Raw genomic sequence first — 21,251 nt, 5'->3', positions numbered from 1 at the left:
TAGCCAGAAGCTTGCTTTAGCGCCCCAAGTATTGCTTCATTTGCTTTGTTGTCATGATTAGGAGGTCGGTAGCAGATGCCCACTGTGAGATCCTGCCTGGAGACGACCCCTCTGACTTTAACCCAGAGGCATCTGATAGAGCAGTCGCCATCACCATTGTTGACTTCAATACATTCAAGGTTTTCCTTAAGGTAGAGCCTGGCTCCGTCCTCCTTGCACCCTCCCTTCAGGTACTTATATACATTAATAAGATCCACCATGAGCCTTCTCTTCTCCAGGCTGAATGGTCCCAGCTCTCCAGCCTTTTTTTCTAGGAGAGATGCTCCAGTCCCTTCACCTTTGTGTCCCTTTGTTGGACTGTCTGCAGTCTGTCCATGGCTCTCTTGCACTGAGGAGGCCAGAATTGAATGCAGTCCTCTGGGTGTGCCCTCAGAGATATGATTGAAACGCAAAGGCATGGTTTAGAACTTTAGCTCTACACTTTGGGATTTTGTAGTTAATCTTACTAATTTATACATCTGTATACCAATTTTAATGATGGTACTGCTGTATAGTATTTTCCCTCAGCTAGAGAGTCGTAACCTATACACTGTACCTCAAATTTATCTCAGTTTTGTCTGGTTAATAATACATTTTCAAAATTAAAGCATCAAGTTTAAAAATTAAAATTAAGGCCTTTCATGCATACATGAAAGCTTTCATGCATACAAACTGGAGATGCAAATCATCATTTTCATGTGCAAGTCACGAATCTACATATCCAAGGAGATATTATATTCTCATTTGTAAATGCAGTTACTTGATCTGTAAATGGAGTTACTTGATTTATACTTGGGAAGATAAATTACCTAATAAATAAATCACATAATAAATAAATAAATAAATAAATAAATACTTACATCTGCAGATTAATGTACAGTTCATGAGTAGACCAAGAGGTCTTTTAGTGATTTTAACAGAATTTTATTTCTTTAGTTGTATTACAGTGATATTTAACAAAGCAGAATTCTTACCATTTGCAGAAAAAGGAAACAATTCATTGATCCTAGAAGCAGATTTGAGACTAGTTATCTGGCTGCTGCCATCAGTAGTAACATGGGACACATCAGTTTTAAAAGGTTGGCATTTAGTTATACGTGAATTATTGTACTGTGACACATGGTGCTGAATAACACATGAAAACGAAATGTGATCAAGCTATAGTGAATACAAGGGAAATTATGCTATACAGAATACAGGGGAAATTATCATGCTATTCTGAATACAGGGGAAAATGTAAAAAAAGCAGGAGTCTGGAGAAGAGAAGACTGAGGGGGGTTTCATAAATACCTATAAATATCTAAAGGGAGGGTGTCAGGACGATGGGACCAGGCTCTTTTCAATACTTCCCAAGGACAGGACAAGGGGCAATGGGCACAAGTTGGAACACAGGAAGTTCCACCTCAATATGAGGAACAACTTCTTTCCTGTGAGGGTGCCAGAGCAGGGGAACAGGCTGCCCAGGGAGCCTGTGGAGTCTCCTTCCCTGGAGACACTCAAACCCACCTGGACGCATTCCTGTGCCCCCTGCTCTGGGTGTGCCTGCTCAAGTAGGGGGGTTGGACAAGACGATCTCCAGAGGTTCCTTCCAACCCCCACCATTCTGTGATTCTGTGAAACCCTCGTTGTATTAGTAATCACACAATGTTTTTCTGAAAAAGTTGCTCTATTGATATGGTTCAACACTTAATTAGTTTGCAAGACATGCTAGATCTCTGCCTAGGAAAAGATTCCTTTGAAAAATGTAAGACAAGAATATAAGCAATAATATCTTTAGGGCATGAGATACCGAACAGTGTACCCCTGTTTAACTATAAGCCTGTGAATTAGTCCCCTGTTCGTCACAGGCTAAATGTTAAACACATTTTTAAAGCATTTTACTGAATGAACACCAAAGGACTTAAAATAATTCTAATATCCAACTACAGTATTACACATGTCAGCCAGAAGATAACCACTTGAAGCCTGGAAGCCCAGTTAAAGGAAGATCCTCATGGACAACAATTTTATTTATTCATCTTGTTCTCACTTATTCTTTCTGTACATTTGGCCAAGCATTGCAACAGATGACATTTTCTGCAGTGTCCTCACAGACCTCCCTGAACTCTGTAACAGTGCCACAGCAGATATTTTACTCAAGAACAATGCAGCATTCAGTCTCTCATAGCAAGCACTTTAGGGCAAAGACTATGGTGATCTATGTGCATTTTCAGGCAATAGAACAAATAATAGTAAGCCATTAAGCATTATCTAGAGTATTTAAAATAAAGACAACTTTCAAAACACAAAATCTAAGCAGATACTGAGAGTGGCCCACCCACCCAAATTTTAAAAAAAGGTTACTCAGCTCTTCCTCCAAAAGAGCTGGAGCTATGTGACACGGGCTGTAGCATTTAAAGTTGCAGTGAAGGCAGTATTAGCAGTGCACGCAACTTTGACCCAGTAAGCTTCCCGATTCATTGATCTGACGTGCAAATAAGGACATCAAGAGGCAAGTACTTTTGCTGGAGGGGAGTCATGGTAATGCAACACTTCATTTCCAATGTAAAATCAAATAGTCATGGGTATCTTAAGTCACACGTATCTTAAGCTCATCTGTTTGACTTCGAACTGGAATAGACAAGCAGATAACATTTCTCATTTCCCACCCCTGCTTAAGGCCAAGAATATTCACCTACCTCTGCTCTTACACAACAGAGCTGTTCTGAATTACTCCATAGTTAAAATTATGTATTACTGTACATAAAAATAGAAAACTAGGGTTTTTTAAAGTTACGGGAATGACTTATTTTGCTAGAAAGTATCTTTGAGCTGCATGGCCAATCCTCAGGCTGATCCCAGTACGTTAAGTGGTTTGGAAAGCTGCTTGTACCTGAAGCAGGGTCTACAGCTTCAGCAGCGATGCCTCCAGCTGCAGCCCTCAGTAGGAAGCAAACCAGCATACAGCATACAAATTAAATTACAAGCACAAGGATGCCACCAGTGCCCAAGGCACAAAATATAGCTAGGCTGCAGAGGAGAAACAAGGCAAATCAAAAACCATAAAACATATTTTGAAATGTAAAATTCAGGAGATTCAAGTTTATTCTACCAAAGTTTCTTATGCATCTTTCCTCTATCTTGTCAATCAATCTCTGCATCATTTTGCTCCCAAGGTTAATTTTTAATAAAATGCAGGACTGGTCCTAAAAATATCTTAAAATTCTTTATAAATCAGACATAGACTGCAGCACAGTAAAATTTGTCCGGTAAAAGCTCTTTATTTTTAAACTTAATTTTTTTGAGCATTAATTGTATTACTGGGACTAAAAGTTAATAAATGCAGGCATTTACAGTGTCAGCATTTAAAAACATAGTAGATCTACGTTTCTTTCACTCTCAGGTGATAGTGACTGCTGGACAACAAGCTATGACTCCCAGTTACCTTGTAAAACTTGGTCACATAAACTTACTTCCTCCTGTATCATTATTTAGACCACCTTTCATATTCTGCTCATTAGTCAGCAATAAAATCTCAGGGAAAATACTTCCTTTTCATTTAATATTGTAGAGAGCTATTTAAAATGGGGATCAATGTTTGAGAGGCCTCTGGGTGCCACTAGAATAGAAATGACAACGACAAATGGTGAAAACTTGTTAAAACTGGTTGTATTGTGTGAATGGATGAAAGGCTGGATGTTGTAACTGAAAACAAATTTCTGATGTAATTGAAGACGACTTTTTTTCTGAACATCGCCCCACCCTAAACTCAGAAACATGACTCTTACCAGTAGCAGGGTCTTCTGGAGCTGGGGCAGTATGTGCTCCCTGCCGGGAGGTACTTGTTTTTCCAGCTGCTGGGATATGATGGAGATGTAATCCATTTTCTGCATTAACAGGTCTTCTTTCAGTGCAGGTTACTGAACAATCTTGACAGGCATTTGTCTGAACACTATTTACAGAAGACACATTTTTTGCCCGGGGTTCGTATTTGGCTGTGCTGCAGCCAGGTGGAGGTATCACAGCGGCCAAGTCCGAACGACAAGTAATACTCTCACTATTTTCTGTACCATTTCTATTTAAAACCTGACCTGCTAACAAAACATGCATTTCATTTGAATCATTCCTGCCGGTAGTGGTGGTTTGAAGACTTGAAGGCAGCAGTGGCTGACACCCCGGGCTGGCTATGTTTTCACCAGTTCTGTTTCCTGGCAGAGGTGCAGATGGTGGGTGAGGTGCTTGCAATTTCCCTGGAGCTTTCAATGTTTTGTTGGCTTCAGCGGCTGACTGCAGCCGGATTATAGTGCCTGTTCTCTTCTTGGGCATAAAACTTGACTGAGCTTTTACAGATCTTGGTCTTCTAGTTATTTTTGCCTTATTTTTGAGCTGATTAACTTCATTAATTTTAGAACTATTATTAGATATTGGGGGTTTACTTTCGTCATCTTTTGATACCATCCAAGGTTTTTTAGCAGAAAAGGATCCAGTAGACATAAACATATTCAGAGATGTGCATCCTTTATTTGATTCTTCAGTATTAACATTTGGTTTTGATATATGAGAGTTCTCCTGATGATTTTTTAAGAACATGGGGTTTGAAGGTCGAGCAACAATACTTAAATTAGTCTTAGAAGCATTATCTGTAGTTTGAACGTATTGCAGCTGTTCAGAAGATACTTCACTGGTGTTCTTTTCATAGTATTTTTCATTATTTTCTATTATTAACTGGTTAATTTGATCATACCATCTTAGCTTTCTATTGCATTTTTCATTTTCTGCACATTTCTTTTTTATTTTTGCCAGTTCTAAACTGTCTCTGATAGAAGACACAGGTCGAGTTCCAAAACTGATCCCGTTGTTCACAACCACAGCTTTGAAACAACCAGGTTCATATTTAGATTCCTTCTTTAAGATACTTGTGAATATTCTTGCTCTTTTTGTTTCAAGAATATTGTTTTTCAGGGTTTTGTGCTGTGCAGGAGTGCCAGAATTTAACTCTGTGTCAGACACCAGTGACACAGTTTCTACCATATTTCCCTTTTCTTTCTCTTTGTTATCGTGTCGCTTAACATCGCACAGAACTGAGGCATTTGGTACATCCTGAAATAAAGATGATCCTGGATTAATGACATCAACATATTTAATATTTTCTTCTTTTGTTTCAGTCCTTTTTCCTGAGGTATTTTTTAAAAACTCCATCCTGACATTTCTGTCCTTTGGTAATGTATCAGCAGTGCTGGGAATGCCAGTGGAACATCCCTGATTAGGAAATAGGATTATAGATGTTGCAATAGGTTGACTGGAGGTTTGCATAAATATAGTTCCTTTTTGTGGCGTCATTTTAAAACTCTGATCTTGTATCAGATCCTGAACTCTTTCTCCTGGAGTAGGGTCGGGGCTGGCCCAGGCTTTGCTAGGATTGAAACCAGGATGACCAGTGGCTGATGTGCTAGCCCTCCCAGAAGATGGCTTGCTTTTTTCTTCTTTTATATTTTGCAGAAGACTAAATGCAGTATTTATAGATTGCTTACCAGAGGTAGAGAACTTTGCAGAGTCTCTTCCAGGTCTGTGAGAAACAGGTGATTCCTCTTTTGAATTGTTTACATGTTCAGCAGGAGTTAGAACATTATGTTCAGCTAAAAGATGAATAGGTAAGTTCTGGTTGTTTTGGGAATCTACATTTCTCAGACAATTATTTAGATGCAGGTTTTTAGAAGTGCTTTGAGCTGTATAAAGCAAACCATTATTCCTAGTCTGTGATTTTTCTGGATTGTACAGGGCACAGTCACACTGTGTAGTCAAAGATGATTCACTTGGTGTTGTGTAATTTCCATTTTGTTCTCCAGCCTCAAGACTGTCAAGGCTTGACAAGCTTTCTGAATCATCTGTTTTCTTGACTTCTTGATGAAAATTCTGAAATACAGGCATAAAACCAGACTGTTACATTTATCAGAAATGGTTTCTTGCAGATACTATTTTTTCATTAATGACAGCTTAGGCTAAAATACAATCACTACTGAGCCTGGTGCTTTTGCAACATGGGATTGTAGCACCACGAGTGTTTTCATCAAGTCAAAATTTACCTGTGTTCAGTTGCAAAAGAAAATTATGTGGTTTGAGCATGAAATTCAGAGGAGAGAGCTGCATGGTTCAACAAATAGAATCCGAAATTTTACCTCAATTCTACAATATCAATATAGGAACAGATTTGTCCAAACACCACTACTGTTTCTGGATTGCCCTATGGCGCAGGATGGTTTTTGTACTCTAATATGTAAGGGAGTTTACAAAATGAAAGGGGATCCAAAAGAATGCAGAATTGATAGTGGATCTGCCCCAAACTGGAATTTTTCCATAACAGTACACCAATATGTTTATTTTCATACAAAGTGCCTCAGGTGATGAGGAAGTAAATCTTGTCATGGCAAACACAGAAAACCTCTCAGCTATCATAATCACAGTGATTAACATGCCCCCAGTGAAACCCCCTCTTCTCGTCTTTCAGATAGAAGAAACTATCATCTGATCTATGAGGACAGATCAGATCTGAGGGCATACAGAGGCCTCACCCGCTCCCCCAACTTCTTTGTCAAACACTAATGTAGTGATGAATAAGAGCAACAGGCACCATAGGAATTGCCAGTGAGATGACTTTTAGTATGTACTATGTAGGCATTTTCTTTATTAATATCTCTCCATTCAAGCACTGAGATGCCTGACGTGGTTTTAAATAAATACTTTTTAAAAGTTCAAGATTTGAAAGTACACATAAATATCAGGGAAAACATGCATATCAACTATTTTCACATTCCTGTATGCTCCCCCTCTCTCTGCCACTTCCACACAACAGAGCAGCTAAGTGATTTTACACCATATGTTGGAAAAAGTCATGGTGAAAAACTAAGAGAAGCTGCATTAGATATGGAATCTTATGTAATGGAGATTTTTTTTTTCATTAGTGACTTTAAATGGAAATTGTTTCAAGTAGCAAAATCTGTTAACCTAGGTAAGTGATTATCTATCCCCAGGCAATTTCAATAGAATTAACATTTTGAAAACTTGCTAAAGAATGAATAAAATTATTTATTGAATAAGAACATATTTTTGTAGTAGAACTTTGTTTATTCTAATAAAATTATTATACCTCAATATTGAATAGTTTATAGCTGCACAAATATTTTAAACTGCAGAATAAAAAGTGTAGTGAGTCCTGAAAGACTTTTAGTGATTGAATTAAATCTTACCTTGCACTAAATGTTCAGAGACTGGTGCAGTCTTCCATAATAGCTATGATCTGAGATAAAGAAACTAAACAGAAGAACAAAGAACCAAATGTAGGGAAAGACCCCTTTAGGGAACATTTTCAATCTAAAGCAATACAAACTGGTGTCTTTCTAATAGGAAAGAATAAATAATGCTTTGTTAGTTATTTATTAACCTTTACGTTTGGCTAAATTATATTTTTAACCTCTGCTTGAACCTCACCAAACAAGGAAAAGACATATGCTCAGAGTATTCTGTACCAGGCCAAAATGAAGAAATAACTTTGAAATTTTTAGATGGGGAAAAAAAACAGTAAAAAGAAATTATAGGTGTCAGGCCTACTTCTTGTCTAATCTGGAAACTGCACCTGTAGAGGTAAATATGTGTTTCTAAAATGACAAAGTTAAATAGAGGAAACATTTTCTAAGGACTGATTTTAAAAACACTATGCCAATAGCAGCCTAGCTTATACTGGTAAATTTGGAGGGTGCAAGAAAAGTTGTAACTTCAAAAAATTAACATAAAAATAAATTCTACCAGTTGTACTCCAGAGACTGAAAATAGACTTGATCCTGCATGATATAGAATTCTACTGTCCTTGTAAAACAAAACCTCATGGGACACAAAATCGCAGTTGAGGCAACCTCCAGAAATAAGTAAGTTAGAAACTAAAGAATAAAGGATGCCTCATTTAAACACATACTCACTTTTATTTAGTACATGCAAATTCAGTTAATTTACATTTATTTTGTTGCATCATACAATTTCATCATTTCACACCTTAAAGATGCTTATCAGTTTCCTTAAAATATTTACATATTTTATTTCCCTTTCAAGCCTACTCTGTAATGAAAGTGAATGTCACATTTTCTTGTACAAATGCGTAACTGGAACTACTTAGGCAGACCTCAAAAAGCATTCAACAATTATTTGTTCTTTTTTAGTGGCCAGTAGTTACAAGGAAATAAACCTGCAAATCCCAATGATTTAGTTTGATTTAATCTGTAAGAATATTATAGGATGATAAGGAGACAAAAATGTTCATAGAGTGTACTATCTTTTTATTTTCTGGATTTGCATATTGTTTCTGTTATGTAAGTACAATTTCTTGTATTGCCTGTTGACTGTTTTATCTTATGTCCTAATGCATGAAATCTAAACCCAGCCTGTCCACATACTTGGTACTCTGGAAAAGGAAACACTTACGAGGAATTAAAGAGGTCACTTATATGCCTTGAGACTTAGAACAGCTGTGCCAAGCAATTTCATTTCAGTAAAGCACTAAACCAAAGTGAAAACATGAGCCTAACAAATCTTTCATGAGGCCAATGAAAGAACAACGTTGAAACAAGCAAAACTTTAAGAGAACCTGACAAGCGAATTTTCTGCCAAAGGACTCTGTCAGAACGCTATTACAGCAAAGAGCTGCTATGTGTATATTTGACATTTTCTGCAAAAGAAGTGCTGACTGTAAAGAATTCCAAGAGATGAATGGGAACGCTCTTCTAAAGATGAGTGCTAGAAAAATGCTACCTACTCTGAAAACTCAGGTCCCTCACCTCTCACACTGCTTGCTATTTTTGATAATTTCAGCTGGTTTATTTACAGGAGTTCTTTGTGTGTTATACGCGTGTATATATAACGTTATACTTCAAATTCATTGTGAAGTCACCAATGGTCATACAGATACCTCTCAAAGCCAGTGAGGCACCTAAACCCTTTAACTGTTTTTGTGTTTTCCAACTACAGAATGGGAAAGGAAAAGTCCATTAGAAAATTAATAATCTCTTTTCTATGCAAGTTTGGAGAACATAAAGCACATGGCACTACACAATACTGATTTCACAGAAGATTTGGGCACACCCAAGAAAGCAAATGCCACTGAGGCAGGATTTTGGTGCTTATGTTACACAAGAGATCCAGAATACTCTGCCAAACCCACCAAAGAAGCTATGGAGGTGTAGGAAGACCAGAGAAAAGCTTCCTACCAACACCCCCGTGTTTCCTAGGCTAACTCCTAGGTGCTTGATTTCCACCCAAGGTATCTAAGATACAGAAACTAGCTAGCTATGAACTTGAGTATTTAAAAGCACCCAATTTGCTTGTTTTGAAAATTATTACAGGATGCTAGAAACACAGGTTCAAACTCCCTGAGATACGAAGAACTCAAGTTTCCAATTTCTTAGGCACTCAAGTACTTCAGTAAGCTGTAATGAAAGATTTTTAAAAATAAGTGTTAGGTTTTCACTCTGATTTCCAGTTTTAATGAAGTCCTGTAGTAAATATACGTAACTGTGTAGGAAACCGGTTTTCAGCTAAACATTTCTCTCTGTTGCTTTCTATTAATTAATTTAGCATCTCAGTACTCAGAGTGCTGGTTCTCGGTATCCTTACTCCGGGTGCCTAACTCTCTCACAAACTAACCTAGTCATTCAGCTCTAGAGGTCGAATTCATAGTGCTGCTTTTAAAATACTATTAAAATCATTAAATGATTAAATTTTAAGGCGCTGAGCACCACAATGCATTAGTCCCTTTTTTGTTTCTAACCCATTAAGAAATTTGCTTTGAACAGGTACCATCCACCCTTCACATTTAAGAGATGGAGTCCTGTGAAAATACCATGGGACTGCACGACTGAAAACCATCATAAGGCAAACAGATATGGAGAAAAATAAGGCATGCATATGCAATATTCATTCTAGAAATTCTTAACTCAATTGCTTAACTAATAATCATTTTATTGTTATGACGCAATGGGCAAATGAATAGTTATTTACAATCTATGTTATATTCAATGTCATTTTTGTTTTCCAAAAAAATGAGAATGGAGATCAGCTAAAACTTATCTAGTTTCATGTTTTTAGAATTTGCAGGTTGTAGGAGAAATGATGTTTTAAAAATTATTTTGTACATGCAGCTATTTCTAGACAATAATTTAGAGATGGAAATGAAGGGGAAATAATTCTCAGAGATTTTTTTCCATTTTAAAGCAAAGAAATAATCTTCCCTCTCACTGATAGTTAAGGTGTGAATGATGAAACTCACAGTCCTGAAATTATTCTTTTCAGAAAAGCTTTCCAACAAAGTCTGATTTATGGCAACAGAAGGAAAGAATAACTGATGGAGGAAAGCATTTATTTGTCTTTTAGAAAATTCAGAACTGTCTTCCTGGTTTGTTCTTATTCAGGTTTTGATGTAAAATACACAAATAAGGCAAAGCGTTAGGGCTGACAGATTTGAATGAACTGGAGCTGTAGCATCAGAAAAAAGTTATTAATACTATCTGACCGCTACACAACACCTAAAAGACACACAACTATACAGTGTGTGAATATAATTTTTAAAATAATCCCTCGTTCAGCTGAGGAACTATCCTATCAGGTCTCTCTGACTTGCTAAAAAATAGTATATATCTTTGCAGTCTAAAAAGCATTACTTTTTCCTTTAGCAATGTAAATACATTGCAAAGATGGAACTGTTTTTAACATATTCCCACTCTACCTTGAGCACTGCACAGCAGCAACCGAGGCAGAAGGTGGATTTATATCAGGAAATCCTAAAGGTCAGATACAGAAACACTTTTAGAATCATAGAATATCCTGAACTGGAAGGGACCCATGAGGATCATCGAGTCCAAATCCTGACTCCAGATAGGGCAACCTAAAAGTTAAACCATGTATCTGAGAGCATTCTCAAATAATATATATATACACCTCTCTAGAAATAAGCTTATCTTATGAGACAGTTTCATCTAATTGCCAACATTCACTTCATGCTTCATCAATAAAATCACTTGCCTTGAAAAAAAAAGAATTGTGGCTGTTACATGTTGCCTGTCTCACAAATTCCATTTTTTTGGAATTTCAAGACATACATTTCTCTTAAGAACTTTACAGACATGATTTATAAGAACATGTGCAAGATCTACCTTCCCCTAAACAGCCTACTGAATTTAAAGGCTGGTATTTATTTTTCTTTCTTGTCACTTTCTTGTCACTTGAAACAGTGTCATTCTTTAAGTTGTTTGTCACAGGATCTTTTAATTTCCTGGGTCCCAGTTATTCTCTGCTTGTCCCTGTCTTATGAATTCTAGGTGTCTGGTTTCACACTTTATATCCCAGTTGGTGAGCCATACTTCCTTATGGAGATATGCTAGTATCAGGCATAAAATGCACAGCAAAGCTCAAGCTACTAAACCCCACAGAAGTGCTGCTGGGGATTTACAATAATTAATACAGTAAAAAATTGAAAAAAGCAACTAAGTTTCAGCATACCCAGGCCACCATGAGCCTGCTAGGACAGAAGCAGAATTCTGGAAGAAGAGAGTAGTTAAATTCTATTTTACTTTCCACTTCACAAAAAGAGTTTTATCTCCTTAAAAAACAAAACACAGCTTGCCATCTTTGAAGGAGTAGAATTACCCTGGGCAGTGATACTTCAATCTTGATGAGAAAGCAATAGATTTCCCAATATCCCCTTGACACATTAGTATACACTATCTCTGACAATACCAAGTTATCGTAATATAATACAGCATCCTGACAGACCAGTATTCGCAAACTTTTGCATCTTCCACTCCCTTCCAGCAAGCAAACATTTTATTATTACCATAACAGCAGTAAACTAAAGATCAGATACTGCTATTTTTTCCTCTGTTCCTCTCCTTTAACTACATTTATGAACAATTTCTTCTGTTCCAGTAAAACAAATCACTTAAAAACAGCTATGAAGTATGGTAAAAATAATTTAGTGCATAGCTATGTATAAATATTTCATAGATACATATATATACACACATGGATATGTGTGTATGAATGTAAAACAAAAAATGGAGTCATGTTGGCGTGTATGGCCATTCTTATGAAAAAGCATGCTTGTAAAGGAGGAACAGGTATACATTCAATGACAGTTCTCAATTTCCTTGCTTCTGTGATTTGTGAGCTATGCTGCGTGTACAACAATCCTAACTTATCCACGAGCAAAGTCTTACTAATGCATTAATCCACCTGTGAAACAACTTTGTACTGAAAAATGCTGTTTCAGCTTTAGTCCTGCATTATCACCTGTTGAAGCAAGGCTTTGAATTGAGGCAAGACACACTTCAAAATACTGAATATCCGGATTGCCAGATATGAAGACTGTAATGTCATTTTATACAGCACAGACTTGGAATAAACCACTATTTTACGTTAAAAAAAACCCTACTCTTGAGGAATACACAATCAAAACAAGTTCGAGTATTTAGGTAAAATAATTTAGTCTGGAGATACACTTCAATTTGCTTTCATAGCAAGTGTGAATTTTGGAGTGAATTGGTTGAAAGTCAACAGAAACCGACATCCCCTGATCTTGCCAAAAGGCAAATGAGTAGGGAAATCACTCAAGTTTGTCATATAATTTAAGTAATCAACATAAAAGATATTAATATTCACAGTTAAAAGTAAACAATGGCTAACATTTCTAGATTTAAGGTGACCATAGAGACCTATTTCAAGTCTTTTTATGATCTCTTCAAAATCAAATCTGACATCAGTTCCAATGCTGTTTTATCTTAACCCTCCCCTTAGGAGTCTGTTTTCCCACTAGCCAGCCCTCCGCATTCTACAAGTTCTCAACACTCAGGAGACACTGTACACAGGCACTCCTTTTTTCCATGCTGGTCTTGTCTATTCCCCGGAAGAGTTAGACTGATGCAGCACACCTTGCAGAAGGAACCGTTGTTTAACTCATTCCAGTCATACTACAAATGCACTTGAAAATGAATTCAGTTTTGTCATCAGTTACCTGAAGCATCTCCATTTCATAGACACCGTCCAACCTCAAAAGCCTAGTAACACCAATAGCTAACACTCATGCAGGTCAATTCACTCGTGAAAGTAAGGCTATGCCCATATCTATGTGTCTGCAGGATCTGCTGCTTTCATTCAGTGCGACATCACTTAGAAAATATTCTTCATTACTTCTCAAAGACTTAATTCTATATGTAATATATATAAATACACACACAGTATAATAGGATAAAAAAAATTATTGTATTCAAGATAATATAATAATAACTCTGACATCATGGTTTGGGCTGCAATTTCTGAGAAATTATACTTGTGCTCCAGTCCCTGTTTCAATAAATATTGAAGCAATTTTGGCCAAGGGGAACAGTATCCATAGAAAGATTGATACTGAGTTCTTCAATAGCTGCACAATATACTTGGAAAAAAGTAGGAGAGCCAAGGTAAAATTCCTGCTTCAAATCAGTCAGAAAGGGGCTTAAATTTGGATTTCACAGATACCACTTGAATAACCTAATTATGGTCATATAAAGGATGCAAGAGGAAAACAAAATCTCCATGTTGTAATCTATACCTATTTTGTCTGTGAATTAGCTCTTGCTTCCAAGTGTTTTGTTTAAAAAATGAGACAACAGAGATAAAATGTTGTGTCAATGGAAAAGTTTAATTCAAGCATAATGTATTTTTCTGGAAAAGCATAAAAATATTGTACTGACCAAAACAATTTTGTATGGCCATAGTATTAAAGAGGTGGTGAAAAGAGTTATACTATTATGGAAATTTTCTAAATTTTTCAGTTCAAGGCAGGTGCCAGAAATGGAAAATTTCAAAATAAAGAGGTATAATTTGGAAAAATGATAAACACATGGGAGTAATGTCTTTTGGTCAAAAGCTGCATGCAGCTTTAGCTAAAGACCTTGCTACCAGCTCCACCTTAAAGGTTTTATTTATGCCTGCAACAAAATCAGAAAAGGACTGTGCAATAAAACCTTTGATTGCAAATTAAGTTAACTATAAAACAATTTCTTCAAACTGGAACATACTTTTGGACTTATAACAAATAATAATTTGATGTACTGGCTCAGACATAACAGTTGCACAAAATAAAATTTACTGCTCTCAGTACTTTAAGCAAAATAATTTTGGAGAATGGTAGAAGGGTCACTAAAAACCTTGCCTTACTGCTGAAACTATACAAATTTTTAGGGATGGAAAGCAGGGAACACACCAAATCTATTGGTAAGGGCCTACATAGAACTTTATTACCCTGTAGGAAAGAAAAGAATTTTAGGAATTTTTATAATCCTGCTGGGCCTATAAAACTAGAAACAAAGAGAGGTCAAGGGATCTCAATGGATGGTTAGACTGCAAAGCATATGCACAGTGAAATACTTTGACATTAGTTTCAGAAAGGCAAGCACTGTTGCAATTACTTTGGACAACAGACAGTAACAAGGCTACTGAAGTGTATTCAAGTCAGTAAGAGTACTATAAATAATTATAAATTAAAATTTTTGTTAGTAAGAGTATTAAAAATACTATTTCACATCACAGAAAGTCGCAATGCATACGCATACCAGCACAACCCAAGTAATAAACTTCCAAAATTCAGGCCCGAGAACAATGACAATAGCTTTCTTGGCTATTTTTCTAATCAGAGTCAAAAGCATGTAATTTCAAGAAAGGAAGTGCAAATGTTTGAAGTATAAATATTTATAATTTGAAACTATTTATCAGAGGGAAGAAGCTGAGCAACCCCTAGTGGTAGCAGAAAAATACATTCTGGAAAGAAAAAAGCAACATTTTTTACAGGACCAAAGACTTCCAAAAATACATTACTTTGTAAACGCAAATTCCTGTATTATATGCAGCATCCAAAGCTGATGATAACATTAAGAAAAAACTCTAAGTAAAGAATCATGCATGACTCATGGCAGCTTTTCCCTAGAATTCAGTTAGAACGTGATAATTTTGTTTGATAAAATACCCTACAATATAGTTGTCTTACAATATATTAAGAATAAGTTTTTTATACATTTTTCTCAAATGGATTGAGTTTTTTTCCTAATTCTAAGATGTCCTAATGCAGCTACTGCCAAATTCAGCATAATCATTTAGGGAGGGATTTGCAAATACTATACCATTGAAATGCACAATGTGGTATTACAAAACCCCCCCAAACTTAGACCTTTTTAATTTTATTTGAAAGTGGTTATCTAGAATTCAGTTTAATCAGCTGTCTTCTATAAATTGCCATTCACTCTTCCTTCTTTTATGCTTGGGAATAAGAATGAACACCAATCAACAACCTTGCCAGTACAAATGGTACTTTCTGTCTCCTCAGCCTTTCTGAAGTTTAATCCAGTTAAGTAAGATTTTCTGTGTTAGCCGTCAGCTGCTCAAGATTCTCATGAATACCCGTCAGAACAAAGGAGGTACAAAGACAGAGGTGAATGTGCCTAAAAAAATAAATATCAAAGAACTCAAAATATATCTGAACTGTACACAGTATTTCAAAAGTTATCCCTACAGATGTATTAAAAGGAAAACCCTTGCTCTGTTGTCACCAATGATCCCATGCCTCTAGCCATTACCAATATGAAGGGATGGTGCTTCATAGTGTCATGGTCATTTCAGACACTGTGAGTCCAGATACCAGAAGATAATCTTATAAAATAAAAGAATGAGTCCAAAATTATGTCTTCTTGTTTCACAAAAATGTAGTACTGAACACAATGTTTCCAAAATCAAAGACAACACTTGGTAGACCTAAAATCACACTTGAAAGTGCAGTTATAAGAAATCACTTTAGAGCTCAGTTCTTCCTGATTTTCACTGTGTTTCTAAGGTGATTTTTTAAACTGATTTTGGGTCCAAAAACTAGTTTAGGCAGAAAGTTAATAGGCTTGTTACTGAACACCTGCATCTATTCCAAAGATGACAAGAAAGATTCTCAAAAGTCTTGAAGTCAACCCCTAAGAAATCACCACACATTGGGCAAAAAAACAGGGAACAAAAAAACCCCATTTGACCTATCATAACTGTACTGCTATAGTGTTTTGTGCTGAGCTGTAGCAATCAGCAAAGCAGAAACTCAAGAGTGAATTGAAAGCCACCAGTTAAGTTTTGAGCTAGCACAAGACTCGTGTGATAGACTAATGGCTAGCTACTTCAGAGCCAAGAAGTCTGACAAACAAATCTTACGTTCACAGGAAAAAGCCAAAATGGCAGATATCTTTGAAGAATTTGTGAAAATATTCTTACAAACATTTTTAAAGATCTCTGATTTCTTACTGAAAAATACATTTAATTGTACTGTAAATAATCTATTGGTAAGACATAGTGCAGTGTCCCCTCAGGTGTTGTCTACTTGCTAAAGTGTGCTTAACAGACCTTTCATTTTTATCACATTCAAGAAACTTTCTATTACCTTTAAGAAGCTTCATTTAATGAATCACATGAAAATTTCATACCTCCAAGTTGCTGAGGTGCTGTTTTTCAAGGAGTTGTTGCATTTCTTTCAGATTTTTCTGGAAGAGAAGTTGGTTACTATCCATATTTGTTCTACTGCTCTCTTGTATCGTTTTATCCCAGCCAACTGTTGCTGAAATCTGCTTCTGATGGAAAGAACTGTTTCTAGATGCTGATGAGGATGAAGTGTCATCTGTGGTTCTTGATGAAAGCAAATAACTTATTACTTTGGCTTATTTAGATGAGTCAACTGTACACTTTTAAACATGGTCCTTTCCAAAAGTATACATCATCAATAAATGCCGGGCAAGTGAAGCAAAGCTATACTACACGTAACTACAGGTGGTGCTGCTAGTACTGCCTAAAACTGTCCAACACTTTCAATTTGAAACCTTCTCTCCTGGTATTTATAAATAGTCAGACTTTTCTGATTGAGTTGTTGGGTGACTGCCTCAGGCTGAATTATTCTGGATAATGTCAGCCAACAGTTTGGTCATTTACAGAAATGGAACATGGAGGTTTTTTATTTTTTAAATAAAACAAGCATTATTTTTCCACAAGGTTGGCTTATATAGGGGATGTCTATACACTGGTGCTGTTAGATATTCCCTTACTTCAAATAGCAAGAAGGCTTTGTAGTATCTAGACAGCCCAACTCTACTGATGATGTGTAATGTCAGTAGTGTTGTACATTAAAGAATTTGTGTTTGCTACCTGAGAAAGAAAGACCTTTGGAGTAGCTAGTGTAGCTGGGTACTGTGGTCAGGGTGAGCCCAAATTAAGATAGAGGAAACCACAAGTTTCTACAGGATGAGAATTAGCAAGAACCATGGGGCTGGTTGACATACAGGAATCAAAGAAGCCAAGAAGCATGTGAAGCCAAATGAAAAGGAAAATGTGCAGTCAGAGACTAGGAAGGCAGGGAGTGTGTAACAAGATATGTTCAAGAATAAAAAGCAGAAAGAACTGGAACAAGGCTGGGTGGGACCACTAGGAATAGAAACCAAGCTCTGGAAAACAAGAAGGAAGAACTAGGTAGATATCAAAGATGACAAAACCAAGAAACAAGTAGCTTTAACCAATAAGAAGGTAGGCCTTAAAACAAAAGCAAAAACAACTCACACACCAAAACCCACTAGCTCATCGGTAGATCAAGCTTTAGTCTTCTGGAAGTATAACTATTACTGGATTGCCAGCTACGCTTGACTGCCTAGGTGGAACAGTTTAGCAAAGGACACAAATCCTGTTTTGTGGCTCCAACCTGGTTCAAGGGCCTTAAATGCCCTTGAAAATATATAAATATATGGGCAATATGCAGTGTAGGAACTTAGAAGATATGACTATTTCATGCCACATGAAGCTATCTTCCTTAACAGCTAGCACCCCTATTCGGCAAATTTGAACAGTACAGTCACACAATACATACTCAGACCTCATCCTCCTCTGGTGCCTATCCCGCAGAGATGCATTACTAGGAAACAAGTATTGTTCCTAGCTGGAGATGGCTACCACATGTCTAATACATGTACAGACACTCAATAACCCCTTTCCTTCATTTCTCTCCATTTCTTCAGCTTAACTTTCCCCAGCTCCTTCTTCTGAGCCTTCATCTATTTCATCCTCTTTCTGTATATAAAATCATACTCCCTGTTAAAATCAATCCCTTTTCTTTGTAGTACATCTGTGTCAAATGGGTAAACAGTCTAATGAGACCTTTTCAGTATTTATTATAACACTTATAATTTTAGGACAATGGAAAATGGAAACTTTCATCCCATCAAAATTATTGTTATTTTTCAGAAGATTTTATACAATACTCCAAAAAGGTTGGCTTAACTGCACTGACCTAAGCAGAAATATATATTTGGCAGGGTTTAAAATTGAATTTATTATTTCTGATGAGATGGCTGATAGCAAAATGGAGAACAAGTTCTCATATTTACTTCTGACAGAAGTCAGAAAACTGCGTTCTATATTCTTCTGAATGGGAGACATCCTCCCTATCCAAAAACTTTGTGTATCTATCCACTTTTAAAGACTGTTAGCGTGGACCAGACTGATATACACTTAGCCCCCAAAAAATCTGTTGATTTTTTTTGGGGGGGAGTATGGGACACAGGGAAGTTTTCTTGATAGTTTTGGAAGTTTTGGATGTTTAAACCATTTATATTTATAAATATATTTATAAAAGTTTCTACATTCCAACATTTTTCAGAAAATATTTTTGATTTTTCGTAAGTAATTTTCTATCCCAATACTAAGCCTAATCAAATACAACTGTTTTCAAACACAAACTGGGAACTATATCTTGTACAAAGAGCCGTATACCATTTACACACCTCATGTGCACACATCCCAATGTTGGCTAATGAGTTGACCAAAATCTTTGCTTCAGCATTTAAGAACTAAACCTTACTAGAAGCAGAGTAGTTCTACTGCAAGCACAGAATATAATTTCTCACTCATTAGGTGTTCCAGGTTTTTTTGCCTTTCTCCAAGAGGAGGTAATATGTCTCCATTGCTTAATTTAATTTTTTACAACTTTTTAAACATAGACATTGAGAATTCTAGAACCTTATAAAATTCACCTATATCCAGTTGGGTCTGCAGCCACATTATCTTGAATACTTAATACTGTATTCATTTATTCCTTTAAAAGGGGACTGTCAAGGAATTCTATACATTCTGTTTCTGAGGGAGGATGAAATCTAAAGATGATACAAGATTTTGGTCTGACTGTTTATAGAAGTGTAAGAAGAGATAGAAATACAGAAAGGAATCTACTACTTCATCTGAGTTAGTTATTAGCTGTCCCAAAATTTCCAATTAAAGGGATTATAAGACATTTTTAAAGCTTTACAGCTCAGAACTGGTGAGTTTTGAAGAACCTTCACCTTTGAGAACCTTCTCAAAATACTTTTCTGTATCAAAGCTTACTTTGCTGCACTGATTTGCAAGAAGTTTATTTGCCTTCTAAGAGAATTTTGCACAAGTTTTGGAACCAAGTCTGAAAACACAGAAACGCCACTTTTATGACCCATACAGACTATGGCCCCAAGACCAAAACTAACAGGAACAACCCTACACTAACATCTTCTGCAGCAGATCAGAAGAATCTATGCTGCACTGCACATGTTCAGTTTGAATCTCAGTGCTTAGTAACAGACTGTGTGAGATGCAGACAAAAATGCATCTAGTATTTTCTGTCACAAGGAAGGAAGACAAACTGTCAGCACTAGACTAAGCAAAGCTTTATTTCATATTAATTGGTGTACCTTGCTCCTATACACAAGCCTGTACTGCAATTACTTAATTCTTTTTCCCTTATTACCATCGTCCCAATATTCTCTGCATGCTCCTTCACCCACCCCATATGGGTCCTACCCAAGCCTCCTGGTTACCAGCTGGGGAAGAGGCAGCACATTCTGTGGCACATTCTGTGGCAGGTTCCAACATATTCGTGTGCTGTCTTATCCGTACTAACTGGCTTGTGACCTGCCAATAGGTCAATGTGGACTCAACTTTTAAGTCTTTCATGCTGGGTCACTTGTTTCAATAATTTCCTCCTTGCTCAACAGCCAGTTTCAGACTTGTAGAAATAGAATTATCTTTGAGATTCTTAGCTCTCTCTCAAATTTGGTTACTAGGGGAACACAAACTGTAAAAGAATATGAATGTATAATCTCCATAGGAAAATCAGGTTATAAAAATTAAAATCAGGAAAAGAACATACTATCATTATTACAGAATAGTGAATTTTTAAAACTATACAAATATAATATGGAGCGAAAGCAATGTTATACTGTAAGAAATTAAGGGAATGGTAAGTGGTTTGAAGATGTCCTGAGAGAAATCTGTGAGCCCTTGAGGAACAAGGAGCAGTTTGAAGGATGAAAAATAAAGAAACAAATTATAAAGGCAGGGGGAAGAGGCATTGAGGTGCTGTCAATCAAGCCTATGACTGAAATGAGACAAATGATCAGGAACCATGAAACAGGGTTCAGAAACATTTACATTTTTTTTGCCATCATTTCAACTTATATTTAGCAGGTAGATTTTTGGTTTGTTTTTATGGCTGCAATCCTCCTTTATTATGTCAACCAGTGTAATAGCTGCAGAACTTTATGCATGTTGATCGGCAGGTAGCATGAGTATTTATCTCCAAAAGGTATGAAATATTTTCTTAATTTCCCAGTTCATCGCCTGCAAACATGTTTTAATCAGCAGTAGAAATGTAATCAAACTGAATCTTAATGTCACAATGGAGAACACACTGAACATCAAAAGTAGGGAGACCCCTTTTAAACAGAATCATTCTCTGTTCTGAACATCTGCACAATTTACAGCATGAAGAAAATAATTATAATAATAGCAATAGCAAAAGCAGCAGCAACAAAAATAAAACCCTGAACTGAAATGTTAAAAGAAATGAGAGATTAGGAAGGGGATAGTCAGGAAGGAGTATCAAATACAGCAGATAAACTATGCATGAAGAAACATTCCGGACCAGGTCAAAAGTATCTTAGAAGTGCTTGGGTAGAGTGAAAAGTATGCAATTCAAATTGTATGTGATATAAAACAAAACTGCAGGCAAAACTGCTATCAGGATGCTCAAGATATCTATGGAGGATGATAAATTTAAAGGAATGACAGCAGGAAAGAAGGTAAGATCATGGGATGAATATACGAACTAAACTAACCTCGAAGGTCAA

At 36.4% G+C, this 21,251-nt stretch overlaps 1 protein-coding gene across 1 annotated transcript in view; it reads right to left on the bottom strand.

Annotated features, from left to right (window-relative positions):
• CEP126 (centrosomal protein 126) overlaps nt 1–21,251 on the bottom strand; it is a 43,637-nt gene that overhangs the window by 9,555 nt on the left and 12,831 nt on the right. Inside the window, exons 5-6 of the mRNA XM_075081869.1 lie at nt 16,542–16,740; nt 3,807–5,931 (exon numbers count right to left, since the gene is read on the bottom strand). Of these exons, the coding sequence (XP_074937970.1) occupies nt 3,807–5,931; nt 16,542–16,740 (2,324 nt within the window). The remainder of the gene's footprint in view (nt 1–3,806; nt 5,932–16,541; nt 16,741–21,251) is intronic.

Source organism: Phalacrocorax aristotelis, chromosome 1 (genome assembly GCF_949628215.1).
Source record: "Phalacrocorax aristotelis chromosome 1, bGulAri2.1, whole genome shotgun sequence".
Classification (NCBI taxonomy): domain Eukaryota; kingdom Metazoa; phylum Chordata; class Aves; order Suliformes; family Phalacrocoracidae; genus Phalacrocorax; species Phalacrocorax aristotelis.
The sequence above is the reverse complement of the archived record's forward strand: the minus strand, read 5'-3'. Positions and strand labels throughout refer to the sequence as shown.